Source organism: Littorina saxatilis, linkage group LG10 (genome assembly GCF_037325665.1).
Source record: "Littorina saxatilis isolate snail1 linkage group LG10, US_GU_Lsax_2.0, whole genome shotgun sequence".
In the NCBI taxonomy this organism is placed as follows: Eukaryota; Metazoa; Mollusca; class Gastropoda; order Littorinimorpha; family Littorinidae; genus Littorina; species Littorina saxatilis.
In genome coordinates this window covers 46735641-46753799 of record NC_090254.1, presented here as the reverse complement: position 1 = coordinate 46753799, position 18159 = coordinate 46735641, and the positions used below count along the sequence as shown (strand labels likewise).

Genomic DNA, 18159 nt, shown 5'->3' with positions numbered 1-18159 from the left:
GATCAAGGAATATGAGGCGCAGAAACAGACAGACAGAGAGAGGGAGGGAGAGAGAGACAGAGGTATGTACACAGACTGACAGACAGACAGACAGACAGACAGACAGAGGGAGGGAGGGAGGGAGGGAGAGAGAGACAGAGGTATGTACACAGACAGACAGACAGACAGACAGACAGGCGATTTGATTGTTGGTAGAGATGTGTGGATGTGATGACGCTTTTTTATAATTTTTTGTGTGTGTTTGTGTGTGTCTGTGTGTGAAATCTTTTAACTTGACAGTATTTTGAAAAAAAAGTTTCTTGCATATTGGTATAATTTACATATATATTTGTATTGTGTGTTTCAGGTGTTCATAGATAGGTTCCGATTCAACGTTGTATTGCGTGTTTCAGGTGTTCATAGATAGGTTCCGATTCAATGTTGTATTGCGTGTTTCAGGTGTTGATAGATAGGTTCCGATTCAACGTTGTATTGCGTGTTTCAGGTGTTCATAGATAGGTTCCGTTTCAACGTTGTATTGCGTGTTTCAGGTGTTCATAGATAGGTTCCGATTCAACGCCAACAGGGCGTCCCAGGTACAGAGCAAGCTGAAGATGCTGGAGAAACTGTGAGTCTTCTCTCAATGTATTATTAGTTGTTTCCCTTTGTGGTGAGTTTGGAGTTTTTGTGCTTATTTTGTGTTTGATTTACACCTCTAGTGTTAGTAATTGTAAGAAAAATGTCAGTCTGTTGCTCTTATGTTGTGTGCAAGTGTAGTGTTTTGCCCCGTTTTTGTTTTTGTTTTGTTTGTTAATTGACTGGGGCATCGTTTGTTTTTATTGTTTGTTAATTGACTGAGGCATGCATCGTTTGGTTTTTTCCTTTGTTTTTAAGCACATCATTTGGGGTGTGTACTTTTTTTGAAAGACCATTTACCATTTTCATTTAAAGATTATTGACCACATACATTCCAGCTAGATCACAGAAAAAAGCATTTGGTTTGGCATGGGCTAAAGACAGAAAGAGACAGGTTGAGGGGAATGGTGGGAGGGGGGGGGGGGTGTTGAATACCTTGCACAATTACACAAGTGGGCGCAAGAAGCACAAGTTAAACTTTGCCTGCGAAGGTGTTGTGTAAATGTTGCTATTCTCTCCCTTGCAGGCCACCTTTAAAACCTGTGGAGAAAGAGACGGAAGTTGTTTTGAAGTAAGTTTTATTGTTTATTTGTTGAAAGAAATTGAGTAGGCTGTCAGTTGGACATGATCACGCTAGCCCTTTTCCAATTTGTGTACAACTACGTACAATTCAAACCAAAGTGGTAACACTGTAGGCCAAAGTTCTTGTGAATGTTTCATTGTGTCTATAATTAAACTTGTCATAAATTTAGCATCTGTTTGTGTAGTTTGTGACAAATAATAAGACATGAGTCATGATAGTAGGTTCCCAGAAAATATTTGGTTTTGTCCAGTGATGGCTGTCGTTGAGGATAACCTGATAACCTGAGTGACTATTTTTGAGTGTCACGTTCAGAGTTCACAGTTTGATGCGGAAATGATCGCTGGCACCTAGTCATCGCTTGTAACAAGTTTTGATCGAGGTCACTTAGGTTTGGCTTGAGGTCACGTGAGTTTAGGAAAACACGTGCCTAGCGAACACTTTCAGTGATCAACAAGCCATCTATGGCAATTTGTGGCACCGATGTTTATATTTTTGACAGATGATGTACCCTATATAGGGCTCTCTGATTAGCATACACGTCATAGTTGTTCGTTCGGATCGCAGGATAAAGCTTGTCTTAGGTAAAGGGGCTCTAACCCGTCCAGACTGCTGAAAATCCTGACAGAGATTTTACCGGAAAGCGTCTACATTGTATTGACCTTGCTTAGTTTGTGATTTGGGACAAATAATCAGACATGGATGATGACGGCAGGTTTCCAGAGACGGAGAAGTTGTCTCCCCCCATCCTGCAGCTTGGTCTGTAATGAAATGGTTGTTATGTTGTGATATTGGACATGTGATGAGACGTGAATGATGACGGCAGGTTCCCCGAGACGGAGAAGTTGTCTCCCCCCATCCTGCAGCTTGACGACGTCAACTTCTACTACAGCAAGGACAAGATTCTCTTCACCAACGTCTCTCTCAATGCCAACATGGACTCCAGGATTTGTATCGTGAGTTGTCTTGTCTCCCCTATGGCTTTTTATCCCCCCCCCCCCACTTAGTATGTCAAATCAACGCATTAAATTGAGTTTGAAGCTGTAAGCAACACTTCACGTGTACATCAAATTTCCTTTCTTCTATTACATCAGGGCCAATGGAAAGGGATACAATCTGAACATGTTTGTGTTATTTGGGGCCAATGGAAAGGGAGACAATCTTAACATGTTTGTGTTATTTGGGGTTTGGCAAACCTTTTTTCCTCCTTTTTTGACAATTTTCTGTTCTCATGTCTGATTACTTCATGTTCTATCTGTAGTGCTATTATTTGACCCAGTGGTGTTCTATCAGTAGTGTTATTATTTGACCCAGTGGTGTTCAATCTGTAGTGCTATTATTTGACCCGGTGGTGTTCTATCAGTAGTGTTATTATTTGACCCGGTGGTGTTCTATCAGTAGTGTTATTTGACCTGGTGGTGTTGTATCAGTAGTGTTATTATTTGACCATGTGGTGTTGTATCTGTAGTGTTATTATTTGACCCGGTGGTGTATCTGTAGTGTTATTATTTGACCCGGTGGTGTATCAGTAGTGTTATTATTTGACCCGGTGGTGTTCTATCAGTAGTGTTATTATTTGACCCGGTGGTGTTGTATCTGTAGTGCTATTATTTGACCCGGTGGTGTTCTATCAGTAGTGTTATTATTTGACCCGGTGGTGTTCTATCAGTAGTGTTATTTGACCTGGTGGTGTTGTATCAGTAGTGTTATTATTTGACCATGTGGTGTTGTATCTGTAGTGTTATTATTTGACCCGGTGGTGTATCTGTACTGTTATTATTTGACCCGGTGGTGTATCAGTAGTGTTATTATTTGACCCGGTGTTGTTGTATCTGTAGTGTTATTATTTGACCCGGTGGTGTTGTATCTGTAGTGTTATTATTTGACCCGGTGGTGTTGTATCAGTAGTGTTATTATTTGACCCGGTGGTGTTCTATCTGTAGTGCTATTATTTGACCCGGTGGTGTTCTATTTGGAGTGCTATTATTTGACCCGGTGGTGTTGTATCAGTAGTGTTATTATTTGACCCGGTGGTGTTCTATCAGTAGTGTTATTATTTGACCCGGTGGTGTTGTATCTGTAGTGTTATTATTTGACCCGGTGGTGTTGTATCAGTAGTGTTATTATTTGACCCGGTGGTGTTCTATCTGTAGTGCTATTATTTGACCTGGTGGTGTTGTATCAGTAGTGTTATTATTTGACCCGGTGGTGTTCTATCTGTAGTGCTATTATTTGACCCGGTGGTGGTGTATCAGTAGTGTTATTATTTGACCCGGTGGTGTTCTATCTGTAGTGTTATTATTTGACCCGGTGGTGTTGTATCAGTAGTGTTATTATTTGACCCGGTGGTGTTCTATCTGTAGTGCTATTATTTGACCTGGTGGTGTTCTATCTGTAGTGTTATTATTTGACCCGGTGGTGTTCTATCTGTAGTGCTATTATTTGACCCAGTGGTGTTCTATCAGTAGTGTTATTATTTGACCCGGTGTTGTTGTATCTGTAGTGTTATTATTTGACCCGGTGGTGTTGTATCTGTAGTGTTATTATTTGACCCGGTGGTGTTGTATCTGTAGTGTTATTATTTGACCTGGTGGTGTTGTATCTGTAGTGTTATTATTTGACCCGGTGGTTTTGTATCTGTAGTGCTATTATTTGACCCGGTGGTGTTGTATCTGTAGTGTTATTATTTGACCCGGTGTTGTTGTATCAGTAGTGTTATTATTTGACCCGGTGTTGTTGTATCTGTAGTGTTATTATTTGACCCGGTGGTGTTGTATCTGTAGTGTTATTATTTGACCCGGTGTTGTTGTATCAGTAGTGTTATTATTTGACCCGGTGGTGTTGTATCTGTAGTGTTATTATTTGACCCGGTGGTGTTGTATCTGTAGTGTTATTATTTGACCCAGTGGTGTTGTATCTGTAGTGCTATTATTTGACCTGGTGGTGTTCTATCAGTAGTGTTATTATTTGACCCGGTGGTGTTCTATCTGTAGTGTTATTATTTGACCCGGTGGTGTTGTATCTGTAGTGTTATTATTTGACCCGGTGGTGGTGTATCAATTGTGGTATTATTTGACCCGGTGGTGTTGTATCTATAGTGGTATTATTTGACCCGGTGGTATTGTATCTGTAGTGCTATTATTTGACCCGGGGATGTTGTATCTGTGGTTGTCAGGTGGGAGAGAACGGGGCAGGAAAGACAACTCTGCTGAAGCTGTTGCTAGGGACGCTGGACCCGGTCAAGGGGATCCGTCACGTGCACCGCAACCTGAGGATTGGCTACTTCACCCAGCACCATGTCGACCAGCTGGACATGAGTCAGACGTCCGTAGAACTGCTGGCCGCCCGCTTTCCTGGTCAGTATGAGTGAGCCGTTGTCGCTCGCTAGATAGCTTGTATGTTGTTAACCAGTGTTGACCAGCTTGACATAGTCAGTATGAGTGACCTGTTGTCGCTCACTAGATAGCTTAAATGTTGTTAACCAGTGTTGACCAGTTTGACATGGTCAGTATGAGTGACCTGTTGTCGCTCACTAAATAGCTTGTATGTTGTTAACCAGTGTTGACCAGTTTGACATAGTCAGTATGAGTGACCTGTTGTCGCTCACTAGATAGCTTAAATGTTGTTAACCAGTGTTGACCAGTTTGACATGGTCAGTATGAGTGACCTGTTGTCACTCACTAGATAGCTTGTATGTTGTTAACCAGTGTTGACCAGCTTGACATAGTCAGTATGAGTGACCTGTTGTCGCTCACTAGATAGCTTAAATGTTGTTAACCAGTGTTGACCAGTTTGACATGGTCAGTATGAGTGACCTGTTGTCACTCACTAGATAGCTTGTATGTTGTTAACCAGTGTTGACCAGCTTGACATGAGTCAGACGTCCATAGAGCTGCTGGCCGCCAAGTGTTTTTGTCAGTATTGTTGACCAAAGCCCTCACAGTGCGCCCAGTAGTGCCCACTAGATCCCTATGGCACCATGCTCACTTTGACAGTCACGCGTGTGTGTGTGTGTGTGTGGTTGTGTGTGTGTGTGTGCGTATGTATGTGTGTGTGTGTGTGTGTGTGTGTGTGTGTGTGTGTGTGTGTGTGAGGTTGTGTGTGTGTGAGTGTGAGGTTGTGTGTGTGTGTGTGTGCATATGTATGTGTGTGTGTGTGTGTGTGTGTGTGTGTGTGTGTGTGTGTGTGTGTGTGTGTGTGTGTGTGTGTTAATGACAGAAACAGAAAAAACAAGAGGCGAAGCCTTCAAGGCTCACGTAAGAAATCGACAAACAGTAACTGACAAACTCAATCACTCCGTCACACATACACACACACACACACACACACACGCACACACACACACACACACACACACACAGTAAGCATAGGTGAAACTGTGCAAGAAAGCGAGACACTAGATCTGCCAACTAGTCTCGGCCCGCTCACAATAACAATGACCGAGACTTTCAGTAATTCCTTCGCGTGACGTCTAACCCTCTTACGTCATAATGTGACGTCTTCAAATATTAAAGTTTCTATCACACACGTCAAACACTTTTGACCGAGACGTAATCTTCTTCCATAGACTCGGAAATGTTAAAGTTTCTATCACACACACACACACACACACGCACGCACGCACGCACGCACGCACGCACGCACAGACAGACAAAAGTTAGTGCTCATCGCATAGGCTACACTTACGTGAGCCAAAAATCAGAGACCAAACAAAAAGCTTCAAGGAAGTTGACATTCCACTAGTTGTAATATTATGTCTAACCATGTGGATGAAAAAATCTGCCATGTGTGTGTACATAATTATTTTGTCTAAACATGTAGATGAAAACATCTGCCATGTGTGTGTACATAATTATTTTGTCTAAACATGTAGACGAACAAATCTGCCATGTGTGTGTACATAATTATTTTGTCTAAACATGTAGATGAAAACATCTGCCATGTGTGTGTACATATTTTGTCTAAACAAGTAGATGAAAACATCTGCCATGTGTGTACATATTTTGTCTAACCATGTAGATGAAAACATCTGCCATGTGTGTGTACATATTATGTCTAACCATGTAGACGAACAAATCTGCCATGTGTGTGTACATAATTATTTTGTCTAAACATGTAGATGAAAACATCTGCCATGTGTGTGTACATATTTTGTTTTCAAAGCCATGGGGAACACAACAGCCCTGGTTTTCACTATAAGCCATGTAGCTCACTTCAGTGTGTGTGTCATTTCAGGGAAAACAACAGAGCCCTGGTTTACACAATAAGCCATGTAGCTCACTTCAGTGTGTGTGTCATTTCAGGGAAAACAACAGAGCCCTGGTTTACACAATAAGCCATGTAGCTCACTTCAGTGTGTGTGTCATTTCAGGGAAAACAACAGAGCCCTGGTTTACACAATAAGCCATGTAGCTCACTTCAGTGTGTGTGTCATTTCAGGGAAAACAACAGAGCCCTGGTTTACACAATAAGCCATGTAGCTCACCTCAGTGTGTGTGTCATTTCAGGGAAAACAACAGAGCCCTGGTTTACACAATAAGCCATGTAGCTCACTTCAGTGTGTGTGTCATTTCAGTGTGTGTGTCATTTCAGTGTGTGTGTCATTTCAGGGAAAACAACAGAGCCCTGGTTTACACAATAAGCCATGTAGCTCACTTCAGTGTGTGTGTCACTTCAGTGTGTGTGTCATTTCAGTGTGTGTGTCATTTCAGTGTGTGTGTCATTTCAGTGTGTGTGTCATTTCAGTGTGTGTGTCACTTCAGTGTGTGTGTCATTTCAGGGAAAACAACAGAGCCCTGGTTTACACAATAAGCCATGTAGCTCACTTCAGTGTGTGTGTCATTTCAGGGAAAACAACAGAGCCCTGGTTTTCACAATAAGCCATGCAGCTCACCTCAGTGTGTGTGTCACTTCAGTGTATGTGTCATTTCAGTGTGTGTGTCATTTCAGTGTGTGTGTCATTTCAGTGTGTGTGTCATTTCAGTGTGTGTGTCATTTCAGTGTGTGTGTCATTTCAGTGTGTGTGTCATTTCAGGGAAACAACAGAGCCCTGGTTTACACAATAAGCCATGTAGCTCACTTCAGTGTGTGTGTCATTTCAGTGTGTGTGTCATTTCAGTGTGTGTGTCATTTCAGGGAAAACAGCAGAGCCCTGGTTTACACAATAAGCCATGTAGCTCACTTCAGTGTGTGTGTCATTTCAGTGTGTGTGTCATTTCAGGGAAAACAACAGAGCCCTGGTTTACACAATAAGCCATGTAGCTCACTTCAGTGTGTGTGTCATTTCAGGGAAAACAGCAGAGCCCTGGTTTACACAATAAGCCATGTAGCTCACTTCAGTGTGTGTGTCATTTCAGGGAAAACAACAGAGCCCTGGTTTATACAATAAGCCATGTAGCTCACTTCAGTGTGTGTGTCATTTCAGGGAAAACAACAGAGCCCTGGTTTACACAATAAGCCATGTAGCTCACTTCAGTGTGTGTGTCATTTCAGTGTGTGTGTCATTTCAGTGTGTGTGTCATTTCAGTGTGTGTGTCATTTCAGTGTGTGTGTCATTTCAGTGTGTGTGTCATTTCAGTGTGTGTGTCATTTCAGGGAAAACAGCAGAGCCCTGGTTTACACAATAAGCCATGTAGCTCACTTCAGTATGTGTGTCATTTCAGGGAAAACAACAGAGCCCTGGTTTACACAATAAGCCTTGTAGCTCACCTCAGTGTGTGTGTCATTTCAGGGAAAACAGCAGAGCCCTGGTTTACACAATAAGCCTTGTAGCTCTCCTCAGTGTGTGTGTCATTTCAGGGAAAACAGCAGAGCCCTGGTTTACACAATAAGCCATGTAGCTCACTTCAGTGTGTGTGTCATTTCAGGGAAAACAACAGAGCCCTGGTTTACACAATAAGCCATGTAGCTCACTTCAGTGTGTGTGTCATTTCAGGGAAAACAGCAGAGCCCTGGTTTACACAATAAGCCTTGTAGCTCACCTGAGGGTGTGTGTCATTTCAGGGAAAACAGCAGAGCCCTGGTTTACACAATAAGCCATGTAGCTCACTTCAGTGTGTGTGTCATTTCAGGGAAAACAACAGAGCCCTGGTTTACACAATAAGCCTTGTAGCTCACTTCAGTGTGTGTGTCATTTCAGGGAAAACAACAGAGCCCTGGTTTACACAATAAGCCATGTAGCTCACTTCAGTGTGTGTGTCATTTCAGGGAAAACAACAGAGCCCTGGTTTACACAATAAGCCATGTAGCTCACCTCAGTGTGTGTGTCATTTCAGGGAAAACAACAGAGCCCTGGTTTACACAATAAGCCTTGTAGCTCCCTTCAGTGTGTGTGTCATTTCAGGGAAAACAACAGAGCCCTGGTTTACACAATAAGCCATGTAGCTCACTTCAGTGTGTGTGTCACTTCAGGGAAAACAACAGAGCCCTGGTTTACACAATAAGCCATGTAGCTCACTTCAGTGTGTGTGTCATTTCAGGGAAAACAACAGAGCCCTGGTTTTCACAATAAGCCATGCAGCTCACCTCAGTGTGTGTGTCATTTCAGGGAAAACAACAGAGCCCTGGTTTACACAATAAGCCATGTAGCTCACTTCAGTGTGTGTGTCATTTCAGGGAAAACAACAGAGCCCTGGTTTACACAATAAGCCATGTAGCTCACTTCAGTGTGTGTGTCATTTCAGGGAAAACAACAGAGCCCTGGTTTACACAATAAGCCATGTAGCTCACCTCAGTGTGTGTGTCACTTCAGTGTGTGTGTCATTTCAGGGAAAACAACAGAGCCCTGGTTTACACAATAAGCCATGTAGCTCACTTCAGTGTGTGTGTCATTTCAGTGTGTGTGTCATTTCAGTGTGTGTGTCATTTCAGGGAAAACAACAGAGGTATACAGAGCACAGCTGGGCAGTTTTGGAGTGACAGGCGACTTCGCCGTGCGACCGGTGTCCAGTCTGTCCGGAGGTCAGAAGAGTCGCGTGGCCTTCGCTGTCATGAGCATGGCAAAGTGAGTTGTTTGAAATGATTCCTTTAGTGGGTCCGTTCCTTCCCTGGTGAACCATGTACTTCAGTCAACAGCTGGGCTATTTAATTTGGCCTCTGCTTCATTTTCTTTTTGTTTTGAAATGTTGAGTTACAATTTGTTTTATCATTACAGACTGCATCTCAGTGTGTTGCGTACAGATATTGACGGGACAAACCTTGTGCCGACCTGTAGAAGAAAACGGTGGCGTTAGCTTGTTGGGGTCAAAATATGGATGTTATTGAAATGTTTGATCAAACCATTTCTTGACCATGCCACTGAGGACCAGTGACCTCAGTTTTATCGTGTCGACCAGTGACCTCAGTTTTATCGTGTCGACCAGTGACCTCAGTTTTATCATGTCGACCAGTGACCTCAGTTTTATCGTGTCGACCAGTGACCTCAGTTTTATCGTGTTGACCAGTGACCTCAGTTTTATCATGTCGACCAGTGACCTCAGTTTTTTCATGTCGACCAGTGACCTCAGTTTTATCGTGTCGACCAGTGACCTCAGTTTTATCATGTCGACCAGTGACCTCAGTTTTATCATGTCGACCAGTGACCTCAGTTTTATCGTGTCGACCAGTGACCTCAGTTTTATCATATCGACCAGTGACCTCAGTTTTATCGTGTCGACCAGTGACCTCAGTTTTATCATGTTGACCAGTGACCTCAGTTTTATCGTGTCGACCAGTGACCTCAGTTTTATCATGTCCACCAGTGACCTCAGTTTTATCATGTCGACCAGTGACCTCAGTTTTTTCATGTCGACCAGTGACCTCAGTTTTATCATGTCGACCAGTGACCTCAGTTTTATCATGTCGACCAGTGACCTCAGTTTTATCATATCGACCAGTGACCTCAGTTTTATCGTGTTGACCAGTGACCTCAGTTTTATCATGTCAACCAGTGACCTCAGTTTTATCGTGTCGACCAGTGACCTCAGTTTTATCATGTCGACCAGTGACCTCAGTTTTATCATTTCGACCAGTGACCTCAGTTTTATCATGTCGACCAGTGACCTCAGTTTTATCATGTCGACCAGTGACCTCAGTTTTATCATGTCGACCAGTGACCTCAGTTTTATCATGTCGACCAGTGACCTCAGTTTTTTCATGTCGACCAGTGACCTCAGTTTTTTCATGTCGACCAGTGACCTCAGTTTTATCATGTCGACCAGTGACCTCAGTTTTATCGTGTCGACCAGTGACCTCAGTTTTATCATATCGACCAGTGACCTCAGTTTTATCGTGTCGACCAGTGACCTCAGTTTTATCATGTCCACCAGTGACCTCAGTTTTATCATGTCGACCAGTGACCTCAGTTTTATCATGTCAACCAGTGACCACACTTTTATCATGTCCTCATTTTGTGTTGCCTTTTGTGGTAATGGTGAATTGTGTTTTGTGTGAGCAGTCCCAACTTCTTCATCCTTGACGAGCCGACCAATCACCTGGACATGGAAACCATCGAGGCCTTGGGTGAAGCTCTCACCAAGTTCGGGGTAAGACTTTTGGATCTCCCCTCTTATCCCGTCCTAGGCTGTGCAGTCTCTGTCTTCTTGTCATTTGCCAAACCATAGTTACCATAGTTACTGTGTCGCCAATAAATATGTAGGGTTGTTTGAGTACAATATTTTTTTGTTTTGATTTTGCCTTTGCTTTTGCTGGGAATTTTTTACATTTAGTCAAGTTTTGACTAAATGTTTTAACGTAGAGGGGGGAATCGAGACGAGGGTCGTGGTGTCTGTGTGTGTGTGTGTGTGTGTGTGTGTGTGTGTGTGTGTAGAGCGATTCAACTAGACTAAACTACTGGACCGATCTTTATGAAATTTGACATGAGAGTTCCTGGGTATGATATCCCGAGACGTTTTTTTCATTTTTTTGATAAATGTCTTTGATGATGTCATATCCGGCTTTTCGTGAAAGTTGAGGCGGCACTGTCACGCTCTCATTTTTCAACCAAATTGGTTGAAATTTTGGTCAAGTAATCTTCGACAAAGCCCGGACTTCGGTATTGCATTTCAGCTTGGTGGCTTAAAAATTAATTAATGACTTTGGTCATTAAAAATCTGAAAATTGTAAAAAAAAATAAAAAAATATAAAACGATCCAAATTTACGTTCATCTTATTCTCCATCATTTTCTGATTCCAAAAACATATAAATATGTTATATTTGGATTAAAAACAAGCTCTGAAAATTATAAATATAAAAATTATTATCAAAATTAAATTTTCGAAATCAATTTAAAAACACTTTCATCTTATTCCTTGTCGGTTCCTGATTCCAAAAACATATAGATATGATATGTTTGGATTAAAAACACGCTCAGAAAGTTAAAACGAAGAGAGGTACAGAAAAGCGTGCTATCCTTCTCAGCGCAACTACTACCCCGCTCTTTTTGTCAATTTCACTGCCTTTGCCATGAGCGGTGGACTGACGATGCTACGAGTATACGGTCTTGCTGAAAAATGGCATTGCGTTCAGTTTCATTCTGTGAGTTCGACAGCTACTTGACTAAATGTTGTATTTTCGCCTTACGCGACTTGTTCTTTTTCTCCATGATCTGAACATGAATTGATCTGTTTCATGGTCAACAGGGTGGAGTGGTCCTGGTTTCTCACGACGAGCGACTGATTCGCAAGATCTGCAAGGAATTGTGGGTGGTGAGCGGAGGGACGGTGAGATCGCTGGAAGGAGGCATCGACGAGTACAAGGCCATCGTGGAGGCGGAGTTAGCGGCCACAAGTTAACGGTGCGACCAAGTTAACGGTGCGACCAAGTGTAGGGACAGAAAATGTGAAAGCGTCTCAGTCTGGGTGAGGGTGTGGTTGGGCTGGTAGTGTCGGCCACATCCAGTTACCGCAGAGACAAGGACAGAAATGTGAAACTGTCTAAGTGTGGGTGAGGGTTGTGGTGTGCAATGGACTGCAACGTGTGAAAAGGGCATTCATTGACTTGTGTTTGGTTTGCCTGAGTTCTGTCCTCACGAGGTTCTTCTCACTTTCCCTGCAATCTTTCATTTTCTTTTTCTCTTTTTATTTTTATTTTTTGTGGGTGGGGGGGGGGGGGGGGGGTGATCAATGCATACTCAGCTTCAGTTTTAGTATGCGAGGAGATTTTCTCTAACCCCCATGTGTTTTATTTTTGCCTCCTGTTTTGTTTGACGGCAGACGGGTCACAAAGCTGCCCCCATTTCTTTCCTCCTCAAAGATGGAATAACAAGACTGTAATGAACAATGGTTTTACTGTGTGTGGAGAGAGAGAGAGAGATGGAATAACAAGACTGTAATGAACAATGGTTTTACTGTGTGTGTGGAGAGAGAGAGAGAGAGAGAGAGAGAGAGAGAGAGAGAGAGAGAGAGAGAGAGAGAGAGAGAGAGAGAGAGAGAGAGAGAGAGAGAGAGAGAGAGAGAGAGAGAGAGAGAGAGAGAGAGAGAGAGAGAGAGAGAGAGAGAGAGAGAGAGAGAGAGAGAGAGAATGTGTCTGTGGAGGGAGAGAGAGAGTGTGTGTGTGTGTGTGTGTGAGGATTAAAACAACTTGTCTGCAGTTGATGTGATTTCCAATTCTTCCCACAAGAAACTAAGAACAGATAGCATGTGTGGAGGGTGGTGGTGGTGGTGGTCACTATTCAAAGTCGTTCTCCTCCCATCCATCTTTAGAGAAAGCAGAGTGGGGGGGGGGGGGGGGGGGGGGTGTTGTTATTCTGACAGGGTACGGGGAGGGGGATTTCTTTTGTGCTGTGAGCGGGGATTGAGGTAAGGGTAGGAAAAGGGAACACACACTGACTGAAAGATTGCATCAGTTGGAAGTAAATGTGCCGTTTTAGACACAGCTGTGAATGTAGATACCTACATCTTCAGAAAAGTCAAACAAAACTGTAGTTTTATTCAAATGTTGCAAGTACATGTACATATTTGTTCAAATACAGAAAATGACATTGTATAGTATGATACATACAGCATGCATTTTATTGTTGGCCACCTTCAACAAACACAATGCTTTTCAGCTGTGATCACTCTTCCTTTCTCGATGCTTTGTTCCCCCCCCCCGGCGGGTTAGGGGGAAGAATTTACCCGATGCTCCCCAGCATGTCGTAAGAGGCGACTAACGGATTCTGTTTCTCCTTTTACCCTTGTTAAGTGTTTCTTGTATAGAATATAGTCAATTTTTGTAAAGATTTTAGTCAAGCAGTATGTAAGAAATGTTAAGTCCTTTGTACTGGAAACTTGCATTCTCCCAGTAAGGTCATATATTGTACTACGTTGCAAGCCCCTGGAGCACATTTTTGATTAGTGCTTTTGTGAACAAGAAACAATTGACAAGTGGCTCTATCCCATCTCCCCCCCTTTCCCCGTCGCGATATAACCCTTCGTGGTTGAAAACGACGTTAAACACCAAATAAATAAAGAAAGAAAGATGCATTGTTCAGTTTGACTGCGTGTGCAAAAGAAGATTTGTGTGAAGATACTAATAATATTTATGTGTCCATTATTTTCTTGTGTGTGCCCATTATTTTCTAATGTGTGCCCATTATTTACTTGGAATGATATGGTACACGGATGTTATTTACCACCAGCAGTCGGTGAAAGGCTAATAGTTCTTTCAAATCACTAAAAACTTGGCTGTCATTTTCGCAGGATTGGCCCGGGACACATTTTTTACAGAAAGTCTATCGGAAATGCCTTGAGAGTGTTAACACTTTTTTTTTTCCCCTGCATATTTTGACCAAGGAAATAAATCCAAGTAACACCCTGTAGTTATACGTGCATGAGCTTCATTGTGAAATGAGTCAATCCTTTACGTTCAATTTACATTTGGATGAAAGCGCTTGACTGACCGCTCCTCCTCTTCTTCCACTTTTCATCTCAACGCTAGTTGTTGTTGTTGTGTTGTTGTTGCTGTTATGTTGTTGTTGTTGTTGTTGTTGTTGTTGTTGTTGTTGTTGTTGTACATGATGATTTTTTCAGTACTCACTCCCATCATTCATCATCGTCATCGTCATCATCATCTCCTCTTCACTTACTCCTTCAGTCACATTCTGGAACACACATACCTTCGAAAACACACTCTTACCCACACACACACACAGACGGCACACACACGGCGCGCGCACATGCACACGCACGAACACACTGACACACACACACACACATACACACACACACAAACACACACACACGCACAAACACACACACACACACACACACACTGTGACACGAACACACGCACGTACGCACACACACACATACACACACACGCACGTACGCACACACACATACACACGTATACACACACACACACATACACACACTTGGGCTCGCGGGAAGCCCCACTCCGTGCAGCCACGGTGAACGTGACCAGTTGAGGCAGCGCGCAATTATTGCAACAACAGAACTAGGTGACCTTGGGGGTTCCACTGACTATGTTTAGTGACAGGAAATTCCGCAGGAATGTGGCGGGGAGTTTTACTGGGGAGCATTTTGTATTGTGTGACTTTGTTTAATTCTCTATCTGTGTGAGTTTACGCTTAAAATAGCACCAGTTTGATGATTGATTTGAACAAAGAGAGACTTCTAAACTATGTGTGCTTAGTGTGAGGAGTATCTAAGCTTTAAAACAGCGAGAAAGTAGCATTTTCTTCAGATAAACATGATGTCTGCAGTTAGGCTATTGACATACATGTATTTACAAGACAAAGCATGTTACTGACTACATGATCATCATGTAGTACATGTACCAGTATCATTATTTTCAGATAGAGGCAGTCATCGACATAACCAAAAGATTGACCAATGACAAGGCAAGAAGAAAGACACTTCCCTGCCAAACAGTGTTGCTAGAAATGGTTTACCTGACTCTTGCAGTGCCAAACAGTGTTGCTAGAAATGGTTTACCTGACTCTTGCAGTGCCAAACAGTGTTGCTAGAAATGGTTTACCTGACTCTTGCAGTGCCAAACAGTGTTGCTAGAAATGGTTTACCTGACACTTGCAGTGCCAAACAGTGTTGCTAGAAATGGTTTACCTGACACTTGCAGTGCCAAACAGTGTTGCTAGAAATGGTTTACCTGACACTTGCAGTGCCAAACAGTGTTGCTAGAAATGGTTTACCTGACACTTGCAGTGCCAAACAGTGTTGCTAGAAATGGTTTACCTGACTCTTGCAGTGCCAAACAGTGTTGCTAGAAATGGTTTACCTGACACTTGCAGTGCCAAACAGTGTTGCTAGAAATGGTTTACCTGACTCTTGCAGTGCCAAACAGTGTTGCTAGAAATGGTTTACCTGACTCTTGCAGTGCCAAACAGTGTTGCTAGAAATGGTTTACCTGACACTTGCAATGCCAAACAGTGTTGCTAGAAATGGTTTACCTGACACTTGCAGTGCCAAACAGTGTTGCTAGAAATGGTTTACCTGACACTTGCAGTGCCAAACAGTGTTGCTAGAAATGGTTTACCTGACACTTGCAGTGCCAAACAGTGTTGCTAGAAATGGTTTACCTGACACTTGCAGTGCCAAACAGTGTTGCTAGAAATGGTTTACCTGACACTTGCAGTGCCAAACAGTGTTGCTAGAAATGGTTTACCTGACTTGTGCAGTGCCAAACAGTGTTGCTAGAAATGGTTTACCTGACTTGTGCAGTGATTTCTTTGTCAACCTTCACCGGATCGCGCTTTGGACTACACAGTCCGGATGATGTGGGTCGTGTACGACCTATACTTTCTAAACTGAAGGATTCCACAGAAATGTTGTGCACAAAGGTCAAAATCCAAGTCACACCTTAAAGCACATCCCTGTATTTGAGATCACAGTTTGAGCAGAAAAACAAGCTCTAGGTCACCATCAGTTTTGTAAATTATAGAAATTCGATGACCACGTATCATTTCCACAATTTTCTCAGTAAGTTTTTATTTATTCGACACACAGCAAAAAACACCATAACCTACACCTCCATTTCTTCTCTATGTTTGTGCATTCAATTTCAACTTTGCCACAAAATTATTGCAACCAATTTCGCACCCAAATCAAATAATCAATTTCATTAACACTGACATATGCCAGTTAAGGCCGTTCACTTGACTATCAGGATCACAATAGGCAAAGCTTTGCAACTTTTACATACGAGAAGAAAGTCAAATCAATTATCTACCCTGAACAGGTTGATTTGTTTAGATAGCTTGCGTATTTCGTGTGCTATGCTATTCTTACTGATGCAGGTGTCGATCGCAAGAGCGGTCAAAAACGGGACTTTTTGCGTCATGTCATTGCTTTGTACACTTGTGACTCACAACAGTGCAAGGTAATACCATTGAGCTGCGCGATGCTTTCATTGCTTTGTACACTTGTGACTTACAACAGTGCAAGGTAACACCATTGAGCTGCGTGATGCTTTCATTGCTTTGTACACTTGTGACTCACAACAGTGCAAGGTAACACCATTGAGCTGCGTGATGCTTTCATTGCTTTGTACACTTGTGACTCACAACAGTGCAAGGTAACACCATTGTTGTGGAGATCGCTAGATACAGTCGACTCCGGATATTACGTCACCCCTCGGGGGGTTGGTTGAAAGTGACGGTCGGCAACGGTCGGCGACGGTCGGCAACGGTCGGCGACGGTCGGCAACGGTCGGCGACGGTCAGCAACTACAAACTTAGGAGAGGGGGTCAAATGGGGAAAACATCACCGAGAAGAGAGAGGGAGAGAGAGAGAGAGGCTTAGGAGAAGGTGTCAGGTGAGGGAGAAGAAAGAGAGAGATCCAGGGGGCTTAGGAGAGGGGGTCAAATGGGGAAAACAACACCGAGAAGAGAGAGGGAGAGAGAGAGAGGCTTAGGAGAAGGTGTCAGGTGAGGGAGAAGAAAGAGAGAGATTCAGGGGGCTTAGGAGAGGGGGTCAAATGGGGAAAACAACAGAGAGAGAGAGGGAGAGAGAGAGAGAGAGAGTGTTTACAAACACATACTGTGGGATTCAATGTAACACGCAAAATCTTTATTCGCTAAACAAAATCTAAGTTCAACGTTTGTTAATTCATCAATCGTACAGATCTTAACAATAAGCTACCGGTATGGGAAAAAACATTCCTGTCATTTTAGGTCAACTAATCTTAATTATCTAAGGCTAAATAGGGCTTGGCCAGATGTAAGCCTAAGTATCTAGTTTAATTTTATGGTCATTCTGTGAAATGGGGCCGAGGATGATCGCCGGTGACTCGTTGCTTCTTCGACGAAGGAGTTATGTGTACCCAACATGCTTTGGATTTTTTTTTTGTCAGTGTTATAGTTATATTTAACTATAACACTGACAAAAAAAAATTCCAAAGCATGTTGGGTCGGCCTGTGGCCGTAACCAGCAGTGCAGCTCCCCAAGATTGTACGTCTCATGGCAAAGGCAGTGAAATTGACAAGAAGAGCGGGGTAGTAGTTGCGCTAAGAAGGATAGCACGCTTTTCTGTACCTCTCTTTGTTTTAACTTTCTGAGCGTGTTTTTAATCCAAACATATCATATCTATATGTTTTTGGAATCAGGAACCGACAAGGAATAAGATGAAAGTGTTTTTAAATTGATTTCGACAATTTAATTTTGATAATAATTTTTATATATTTAATTTTCAGAGCTTGTTTTTAATCCGAATATAACATATTTATATGTTTTTGGAATCAGCAAATGATGGAGAATAAGATAAACGTAAATTTGGATCGTTTTATAAATTTTTATTTTTTTTTACAATTTTCCGATTTTTAATGACCAAAGTCATTAATTAATTTTTAAGCCACCACGCTGAAATGCAATACCGAAGTCCGGGCTTCGTCGAAGATTACTTGACCAAAATTTCAACCAATTTGGTTGAAAAATGAGGGCGTGACAGTGCCGCCTCAACTTTCACGAAAAGCCGGATATGACGTCATCAAAGACATTTATCAAAAAAATGAAAAAAACGTTCGGGGATT

At 42.5% G+C, this 18159-nt stretch overlaps 1 protein-coding gene across 2 annotated transcripts in view; it reads left to right on the top strand.

Annotated features, from left to right (window-relative positions):
* LOC138978960 (ATP-binding cassette sub-family F member 3-like) overlaps positions 1 to 12452 on the top strand; it is a 49612-nt gene extending 37160 nt beyond the window's left edge. For both annotated transcript variants that reach the window (XM_070351774.1, XM_070351775.1), the window contains 7 exons: positions 531 to 607; positions 1142 to 1186; positions 2022 to 2151; positions 4371 to 4551; positions 9065 to 9197; positions 10629 to 10716; positions 11813 to 12452. In XM_070351774.1, the coding sequence (XP_070207875.1) occupies positions 531 to 607; positions 1142 to 1186; positions 2022 to 2151; positions 4371 to 4551; positions 9065 to 9197; positions 10629 to 10716; positions 11813 to 11965 (807 nt within the window). In that variant the 3' untranslated portion in view covers positions 11966 to 12452. The remainder of the gene's footprint in view (positions 1 to 530; positions 608 to 1141; positions 1187 to 2021; positions 2152 to 4370; positions 4552 to 9064; positions 9198 to 10628; positions 10717 to 11812) is intronic.
* The last annotated feature ends 5707 nt before the right edge of the window (positions 12453 to 18159 follow it).